The sequence below is a fragment of the Microcebus murinus genome, chromosome 6, assembly GCF_040939455.1.
Source record: "Microcebus murinus isolate Inina chromosome 6, M.murinus_Inina_mat1.0, whole genome shotgun sequence".
Taxonomy (NCBI): Eukaryota; Metazoa; Chordata; class Mammalia; order Primates; family Cheirogaleidae; genus Microcebus; species Microcebus murinus.
The window spans coordinates 42320790-42330876 of NC_134109.1; the positions used below are offsets into that span (position 1 = coordinate 42320790).

General features: G+C 37.4%; 1 protein-coding gene across 1 annotated transcript in view; it reads right to left on the reverse strand.

Annotated features, from left to right (window-relative positions):
• Positions 1-9782, reverse strand: part of TMEM260 (transmembrane protein 260) — a 56490-nt gene extending 46708 nt beyond the window's left edge. The window contains exons 1-3 of the mRNA XM_012785605.3: positions 9515-9782; positions 3583-3614; positions 2702-2853 (exon numbers count right to left, since the gene is read on the reverse strand). Of these exons, the coding sequence (XP_012641059.2) occupies positions 2702-2853; positions 3583-3614; positions 9515-9674 (344 nt within the window). The 5' untranslated portion in view covers positions 9675-9782. The remainder of the gene's footprint in view (positions 1-2701; positions 2854-3582; positions 3615-9514) is intronic.
• Positions 9783-10087: the final 305 nt, after the last annotated feature.

Below are 10087 nucleotides of genomic sequence, written 5' to 3' on the forward strand. Positions count from 1 at the left end.
AAGCAAGAGAAAGATGCAAGAAAAGCAAAAATTACATAGTAATTGGAAACAACGAATAAATTGTTCTTTCAATCTAAGTCATGTTTACTGAAAAAAATGGAGCTTTTTACATCAACACATTTAAACAGAAATTTGCTTTTGAAATAAAATCTTTGTTTAAAAGGTACAGAAGGTCTTTATGTCCACCCCAAGAGCTAAATATAGTGAATGCTATGTGAACAATTACCTGAAAAAAACCTAAACCTGTTAAAAGAATTAATTTACTGCACACCAGTCAGCACTAATCCTACATGTACAGTAATGTTCGCTTAAGTGATGGGAGAAAGAAAGAATAAAACTGTTTCCTGGATCAAAACCCTTCAATATTCAACAACAAAATGGAATGATGATTTGGTCTATAAATGAATAAAGTAGTGAAATGTTTCCTAAACAAATTCTGATAAAGGAGTCAACCTGTAAAGGAATACATTTACTGTATGCTGGGACAGGAAAAAAGCCGTCACTATAATGGCTGTACAAAAACTGTGTCCTGCTGTTGGGTTTATATTCACAGAAGAAAGGTTTTAAAGGTTAAGTTCAGGTCATACAACAAATGAAATTGTAACAAGCAAGCTGACATTGTATAATGTCTTCTTCCACTCAATCAATAGGCTACTGTTAGTCCTATTACCATAGAGATGGCTTCTGCTTTTTGAAGGGTGTCTATTGTTTGACAAAACAGATTTGCCACTTGAACTAGGTTGTTCCCAAAGGATGTGTACCTTGTCAATTATTTGTATTCAAAATAATGAAGTATTTTCATATTCAAATTACATAACAGATAATTTTGTTAGATCTCTTTTCTGAAAGAAAGCAACTTTTCCAAAGTACATACTGTATTACTAAAACCACTCCAATACCCAATTTAGTCATATTAAGATTTCTGATGTAACAGGCATGACAGCAAGTATAAAAATATATCATTAGCACTGTATATTAAAAGAAAAGGGTTACAGGCTAGCATGCTAATCTAAAACTAATTATAATCAATCATCATAATTAATAAAAGCTATTTTAAAATGTAAACAATGCAAAAGAAAATTATTGCCCAAAACTATTTGGATTCTGTCAAAAATTTTTTTAAAGATTTTTATATATGATTTTTACAGCGATTCTCATGTGGAATGGCATCAATAATTAACATGTTGAAAAACATGGCAAAGTTTTAGAAAATGAATCACTTTACTTGCAAAAAGAGCTATTTATATCTACGTAACATTTAAATATATGTATGTTACATAAATGATCTAAAATACAAATTACCTGTCAAAATAAATATAAATATTAGTTTTCTTTAAATGTTCTTGTCTTAAAATATCTTATGAAAATTAATAACTCACACAGTTATTTGAATAACTCATTCAAAACAGAATAGGTAAGTTCCTGTTCAACCCACTTATTTAAAAATAAAAAAAGATCAGTTTTTCTCTCAATGGAAATACTGACATATTCTTAATTATAAAAAACCCAAAAGGAACAATTCTAATAAAAATTATTCTAACCATTTAGAAAAAGAAAGTATTCATAATACTAATAAATCTAAGCAGAAATATTATAGATCTCATATTTAAAGATTTGGCTATCGCTGTAAATCTGCAAGACTGAAATAGAAATAAATTTAATAAAATTGATAAAAAATTTACTAAATGATCAAGGTGTAACATTTGAATCTGAAAGCTTTTTACAAATAGATTTAAAAATAAACTTTAGAGTTATAATGATGTTAACTTTTATCTTTCTATATATAATTAAAAGAGAATATAGAATTTAGCTGAAGGGCAATATTATGAGTTTAACACAAATAAAAAATATTAATCTCCAAAATGACATGAAATTATGTCTACTCAAATTATACTATATTTACATACAAAAGTCATTTGTTTTTAATAAGAAAACCTACATTAGTTTTTGGAAGAAGTGTTTTAATTTAGTTTTTCCCTTTGCAGGAAGTATAATTTGTATTTTTCACTATAATCCTTTTAGACATAGGATAGACTGAGTTAAGAAAGAAGGAGACAGAAACATCAAGACAAATGAGTTTACCAATATTCTAAACTAACGACCAATTTATTTAAAAGGAGGCTAGACTTTGAAACTAAGAAAGCCTTCTATTAATGAATTAAGTGGGATCTAATTTGGCTACCTTCCCTCTAGCTGTAATAGAACAGAGTGAAACCTTATTAAAACCACATCCCAAACTGATTTGCTTAGTGAATAGCCTCCTTTCAAAAAGTATACAACATGTTCATATTTAGAATACAGTATAATTAGAAATTAGCCCTGAACCTTACTTATAGGCAGCTGCCCATCAGCTATACAGTGAGTAATTAAATGATATTTACCATTTACCAAAAGATGAACCTCATATTGTTGAATTAAACTGGCCCATCTGCATCTTCATAAAATGACAAACCTCATTAGTTCTGCCTAACCAGAGAATCCTGTTAATGAATGGGTGACACCTTCACTCCACTGTATGAAGCAGAACCAACTGTGTAATGATTTGAGGGGTCAAATGCATATGAAATTACTGTAAGTTAAGAAAGCGAAATCACATGAGTTAGGGAAATCAAGCAACAAAAGATTTTTTTTAATGTATGTTCCTGGGCCATAAGAAATCTACATTTTCAATTGCTCAAAATTAACTAATCAACTACTTTACCTGAAAACAGTGAAAAAAAGTAACGATGCAGCTACTGCTCCAAATAAGCCACAGAGAAGATTGACGCGGTAGGCAACTGAACCAAAAGGAAACAGTTTAATTGCCAGTTTAGCCACCAGTGTGAACAAAGGATAGCCAGGAGGATGGGCAACCTAGGAAAAAATTAGCAACAGTTACGGAGGTTTTCATCTAGGAAAGGAAGAGTCACACTGGCTTTAACTGAAAAGTAGCCCTTTTCTCAGGCAAGTGTAAAGATTATGTGCCAATGACTAAATGTTTGAATAGTGGTTTTCTATTGTAATCCTCTTGTGCCAATACAAATAAATATTTTCTTTAGTGGATTTGGCAGCGTCTATCACATGGTGTGTCACCTAGAGAAAGGGTGACATATTTCATTGTCAGTTCTTAAGCAGTTTGTTCTCTGAGTTCACAGTACATTAGGGTCATTTAAAAGGCTATTGAAAAAAAGCAGGTTCTGAAATATCGTATTGGTTAGAAAGTTGAAAGACCACACTGCTATCGGATTACCACCATGCTGACAGTCGTAAGGTCTTGCCTAAAGGGATCATGCACCATAATAAAGTTTATTAAATAATAAACTTATTAAAACTGTTAACCCGATTTATTTTATTCTCCACAGCTTATACAAAATTTGGGGTGATAATAAGGCAGCTACTGTATATATAGTAAAGGCTTTGCTTTATAATTTAGTTTAATTGGATTTAAAACTTAAAGTAAATTGTCACGTACTGTACTTATAAGTTACTAAAAACTGGGGTTTGAAAATAAATTAATCTACTTTACTCCATGCTTAATTAAACTTTCTTAATTCCTAAAACTGTTAATGAGAGCATTGATTAAACAATAAAACTAATACTTACTCCAAGCTCATGTGCGGCTGTGATCAGTTCCCCTGTGAAAAAATAATGTAAAACCAATAATTACTATTAGAGAATGACACTCCTCCAAAGTTTTCAAAATCCGAATGCTTGCATTGGGGTTTTGCATTAATTTGACTGGATAAAACTGTAAATCTGTAGAGATTTAACAGCATGAAATAGTCTAAGAATATTTCCTCCCCTAGGTCTTATTGAACAAACTATTTTTGATAGTTTTTAATAACTGGTCAGTGGAAATATAGGTGAATTCTGGTTTCTAAAAAACGCTTCTTTTCCCTCCTGAAAGTTGTATTCACTTGCAAATATACGAATACTGTTAGAGCATTTGTGTAATACGTATTATCATCCCTCAAATATTTAGCACCAGTATCCAAAGAAGCAACCTTGTATTATATGAAACATGCAGACATCTGAGGTTTGGACATTCCATAAAATGTGCCATACTACCCTAACACTGGCATTTGGATACCTTCTGTAAATTATGTTGGATAACTTCAAACAACTTCCAAGTGTTTATTAATTCCAGGTTAATTTGGTAAACTCTACCGTGATACATTTTTTCAAACCATTAAATCACCATATTCTTTACACAGTCCTTTATAGTTCTTCTCCATTAGTGATTATTTCTAAAATTAAGGTGCAGTAATTTAATGACTATTTGTTAATATTTTAAATACCCAGAGCACAGGGACTATTTCTGACTCATTCCAGTACACTGTAGCATAGTACAATGTAAGAAATCAATCAATATTGATCAATGGTTTGTGAAAGTTACAATTACCTATCAGAAAATGAGCTAGTGTCCATTTTCTATCCTTTAATAGATAGATCTGCTTTTAATTTCTACCATCCCAGCCACAATGTAGACCTTTACCTACTCTGGCCTGGACTACAGCAACAGACTTGACCAATTTTCTACTTCAACTCATTGTCATACTGAAATCACTTATTACTGCCACTTAACCTTTTACCCCAAACACACACACACACACACACACACACACACACACACACACACACACACACACACACACACACGAATCCCTAGTCTAAAATTACTCAATGGCTGCTCTGTACTGAATGAAGTTCAGACTCCCGGCATGACATTCTAGCCCTCTATGGTTTCAAGGTCCCTTTACCAGGCTTATATCCATGAACTCTGAGCTCCCTCCAGTCAAATCTGATTACCCACTGTTCCTCTGGCATGGTCCTCTCTCGCACCTCTTCTCACTCATTTTCTCACCCTAGAATATTTCTCCGGCCTTCTTTCCTAAATCCTTTAAGGCCTAGTTCAACTGCCATTTTCTCAAGTGAGCCTTTCCCAACATACCTCCCACACCCAGCCGCCCCCACCCCCATCAGAATTAATGACTTCTTCCTCCTCCGCAGAACCTGCTTGATCTATTTAGCACTTTGGATCCCCTTATACCATGGTCAGTTTTCACTTCTCTCTCACTAAGTTTAAAAACATTATCCTATCCATTTCAGGATCCTGCCAACATACCACCACCTCTCCTTTGTGGCCGCACACAAAGAATCTAATTTAAGCCCTGCACAGAGATTGACAAAAAGACACATCACACTGTCATCCTTGCCACTCAGACACTTAGGTGAATGACTACCTGCATCATGGAAGCCCCATAACAGCTCCCAAAGGTGCTGCTCACTTAAGCCACTTCTCAATTACTTAAGGACATCCTTAAATTTGTTAGAGATATTCAAGAGCACCTTAGAAACCAAAGACACTTTTTATATTTTACTTTTTAAAAAAAAATTGTTTATGGTTTAAAAATGCTTCAAACTATTCCCTTTGTAACTGCTATCAAGAATATGATTTTAATATTAGTAGTTTTACTCCACAATGGGTTAGCTCTTACATGTTCAGTCCCAAATTATTTTAATCAGTTTTCTGTTCTTGTATCTTTGTGTGATGAAGCACACCCTAAGTTCAAAATTTCAAAGTCACTATTAATTCTCCTCCATTTAAAAATGTATTCAGAATTATATTTTAGAAAAACAGACTATTTTCTCTAACTTCTTTTTAACATTAAAAAGTCAATATGCTGTTATTTGCTGGAGTTTTGCTGCTATAAAGATAAATCTGGAATGTGACAAACTTCCATCAACTCTTATCAAATGCTAATTAAAATCTAAAGAGAAAAGATGCCACTATTCAAAGCCTATAAATGTATCCTTGATAAAAAGCTAAAGGAAAATACTTTTTACACATTAACTGCCATGTGAGCTGTATTTAAGTCACGCTAGTTTTGAGCCTGGGCCCTCCTGAAGCACAGGAAGACTCAATTCTCCAAAACAAATTTGATAAGTATGTCGTGAGTCACACAACTCAAGTGGCATGCGGTGTAAAAATGATTCTAGTGCCACACGTGAGGTACATATAACTCATGCACAGAAAACAATAAATTTTCCATTAAAAGGATTGTTTTGATTTCAGTTTTTATTCTATTTTTGTAATAAAACACCATGGCCACAGGGAAAAATTTTTTTTCTAGTGTGGCAATGTGTTAAATTGAGTGTGATAAAGAGAAAAGAGGAAGTGAATGGTTTAAAACACACAAAAACCACATCACTCAGAGCCTCTTGAGTCTTGGCTTTCTCCCAACCCTTTACACTAGGGTTTCCCCAAAGCTAGGTCCTATGACTACCTGCACCAGTGTAACTTGGGTGCTTTCTATAAATGAAGATTCTTTGCCCATACCCCAAAGCTCCCTAACTGGGGCCCAAGTTCTCTGGGCAATTCTGAAGTACATTCCAGCTTGAGAACCACAGCTTTGTTGTGCGGAACACAAATAGGTGGTAAGCTCAGAGTAGTCAGCAGATGCTTAACCTTTACAAAATCCAGTTCCCTTTATATTATACTTTTTAATATAAATTATACTATTATCTTGTCATATGTTGAGCCTGTTAAAAGCAACTTTAAAATATATAAACTCATATATAAGCTAATTTAGTGATGCCCAGATTCTCACCCCCTCCCCTAAAGTACCACGAACACTCCTGCCATAAATGAACAGTGTATCAAGTGGTCCAACAAATAATTCTGTTGAGGCCACACAATGTGATGGATTTATGGAGTCTAATTTAAGACTTATCAGGAAGAATACATGCTTTATATTGGTTTTGAGATGTGTTCTGTTTATTGATAGACAATTCATAAACAAACACTCAAGTATAATAGTACATTCAACATATAAACAAAATTATCACAAATGTAATTAAGCAAATTTCCATACTGGCATATATTTGGAAAACAGTTTATTTATCATTTTCAAAAATGAACATAAAAATATTAGAAGCAACCACTATTTAGAACTAAACAAATTAGAACACCTAAAGTTTGATAACTCAAGGTGAATATATAACTTTATTCTTTTGGGAAAAAATAAAATACAGTATTAATAAAGATAAACCAACAATCATAGATTTCAAATAGACCTTAAATATCACTATGTATATGATGGTGGATTTAAAAAAGAATTGCATGAAATTCTTTGACAAAGAGTAGAGGTTAAGAGAGCAAGTCCTAAAGTCAATCTACTTGGGTTCTTTCCCTGATTTCTTTACTTACTAGCTGTGGACACAGCCTAGCCTTAGTTTTCTCATCTATACAAGGAAAATAATAATTGTACCTACTTTATAGGGTAGCTGAGAGAGTTAAAACAACAATCCACATATAGCACTTGGAACAGTGCCTGGCACATAGTTGAGTATTCAACAAATGCTAGTTAGTATTGTTCATCCCACCCCCATACTTCAAACAACTATAAGTATTGTCAATCTTTTTTTTTTTTTTTTGAGACAGAGTCTCACTTTGTTGCCCAGGCTAGAGTGAGTGCCGTGGCATCAGCCTGGCTCACAGCAACCTCAATCTCCGGGGCTCAGCGATCCTACTGCCTCAGCCTCCCGAGTAGCTGGGACTACAGGCATGCGCCACCATGCCCAGCTAATTTTTTGTATATATATTTTTAGTTGGTCAATTAATTTATTTCTATTTTTGGTAGAGACGGGGTCTCGCTCAGGCTGGTTTCGAACTCCTGACCTTGAGCAATCCGCCCGCCTCGGCCTCCCAAAGTGCTAGGATTACAGGCGTGAGCCACCACGCCCGGCGTCAATCTTTTTTTTTAACAGGCAATAGAACTACCTAATATCTGAATAGTGTGCTCCAATGTCAACACTCTCACAAATATAAGGTTATTTCTACTATAATATAAATCTTGGAAACACAGTACAGTAACTCTATTCCCTACTACACTAATGAAACACTATCCCTATCTGTTCAATAGGACCTCAAAGAAGAAAGGATCATCAAGGAACATCAAGGATCCTAAATGTGGTGGGCAGCCTTAAAGATGACCCCCAATAACCACCCCCCCCTTGTATTCTCACTTATATAATCCTCTCCCTCCTGGAACGTGGTCTGACTTGACCAATTTCAATGAATGAAATAGGGCAGTGAATAGAGTATATCACTTCCAATATTAGGTTACAAAATGACATAAGTGCCTTATCTCTTTCCCTTGACAGAAGTCAGCTATCTTATGCAGAGACTCCTATAGCAATGAATTACCCTGTTTAGAAGCAGATTCTCCTCAAATTGAGCCTTAAGAGGACTATACCCCCAGCCAGCATCATGACAGCAACCTTGTTCGGAGTAAGAGTACGTAGCTACACTGCACCCAGATTCCTGATTTACAGAAACTGAGATGATAAACATTTGCTGTTTAAACTGCTAAATTCGGGGGCAACTTGTTATGCAACAAAAGATATGCAGTGGCCCTTGCCTATAATCTCAGCACTTTGGGAGGTTGAGGTGGGAGAATAGCTAAAGCTAAGGAATTCCAGACCAACCTGGGGCAACATAGTGAGATGTTGTCTCTACAAAAAAATTTTAAAAATTAGCCAAGCATGGTGGCATCTCTGTAGTCCTGACTACTTGGTAGGCTAAGGCAGGAGGATTCCTTGAGCCTAGGAATTCAAGGTTACAGTGAGGTATGATCCAGCCACTGCACTACAGCTCTGGGCAACAGAGCAAGACCCTGTCTCTAAAAAAATAAAGATATATATATATGTGTGTGTGTGTATACACTAACCAGTAGATTCACCAGTCCATAGATTCACCATCTGAAGTTGCAGCACCATTCTGACAAAATTACTGGCCATTAGAAGGCAATCTTGGATGGTCACTTTATCTGGCAGCAAAACAAAACCCAACCCTGGATCGATCCTGTTTCTTGTCTCAAATATAAAACAATCATATTTAAATGGCCAATGAATCATGCTTTTATCTTTAATAGAAGCAGCACGCTTTAAGCTGCATCTGGCGTGCACTTTTTAAAGAGTTCTCCTCCAACTATTCTGCATGGCTGGTTCCCTCTAAACATGTAGGTTTCAACGAAAATATCACCTTCCCGGAGGCCTTTCCTGACTAGCCACTCTGAGGGATCCACTTCCTAACCCCACTCTATTTCAGTCTCCAAAATTTACAACTAGCAGGTGGTTTATTCAGGAACTTGTATATCATCTCTAATTGCACTAGAACATCCTCAATGGTGTTTGTTAGCCACTACTGTTATTCTTTTTGCCCGAAACGCAGTAAGGACTAAGTAACATATGTAGACTAAAAAAGAATGGAAAGTACTCAGGACCACGAAAAAAGATCTGGGGACGCGGAGAGGTAGTTAAGCCCCACCAGGCGAAACCAACAATAAACCCGCCTGAGAACTAAAGAAACCGGAGTTGGTTCTGGAACACAGAACCCTGCGCTGGGCACAGGCGGGTGGATGGAGGGCCCGAGCAGACCAGTCCTGATGCCAAGAGCGGGGCCACACGCGGCCCCTCCCCGCTTCAGGACCAGGGCAGAGGAGCAGGAGGCGCAACCCTGATAGTACTTTACCCGAGTCTCCCCCGGGCACCGAGGGGGGCAGCGTGAGCGTGAACACGGCGGCCACAGCGGCGAACACGGCGACGCCGCCGCGGAGGCCCCCGGAGCGCCGCGGCCCCACTCGGGCTGCCCTCCCCCGGGCCTGGCCCCTGCCGTCGCCATGGGGACTCATGGGCCCGTGGCGACCGAGGGAGGGGGGCGCGGCCGGCCCAAGGACTCGGTGCGGCGCGGAGCTCCACAGCCGGCACGCCAGCGTAGCCCGCGCGGTGACTTCCGGGTCGAGCCTCCGCCGGCCGGACCGCACCTTTCCCCGCCTGAGCGGGGGAGGAGAAAGTGCCGGGTGTCGCGAGAGCCAGGCCCTGGGAGCTTACGCCAGGCGTTGGCGTTTACATACTTACAGTATGTTTTAAAGTAACTAATCACCGGGGCAGCGTTCCTTTATAGAAGCAAGTCTGGTCACAGGCCTACAGTCTCTATGGCTATTTCCCCCCTTTCAAACTGACTTGGTTGCTTCTGACAGAGGAGGCAGGAGCACCGACGAAAACCGCGAGTGAGGAAGGGCTGCTTGTGCCACCTGTGGTGTGG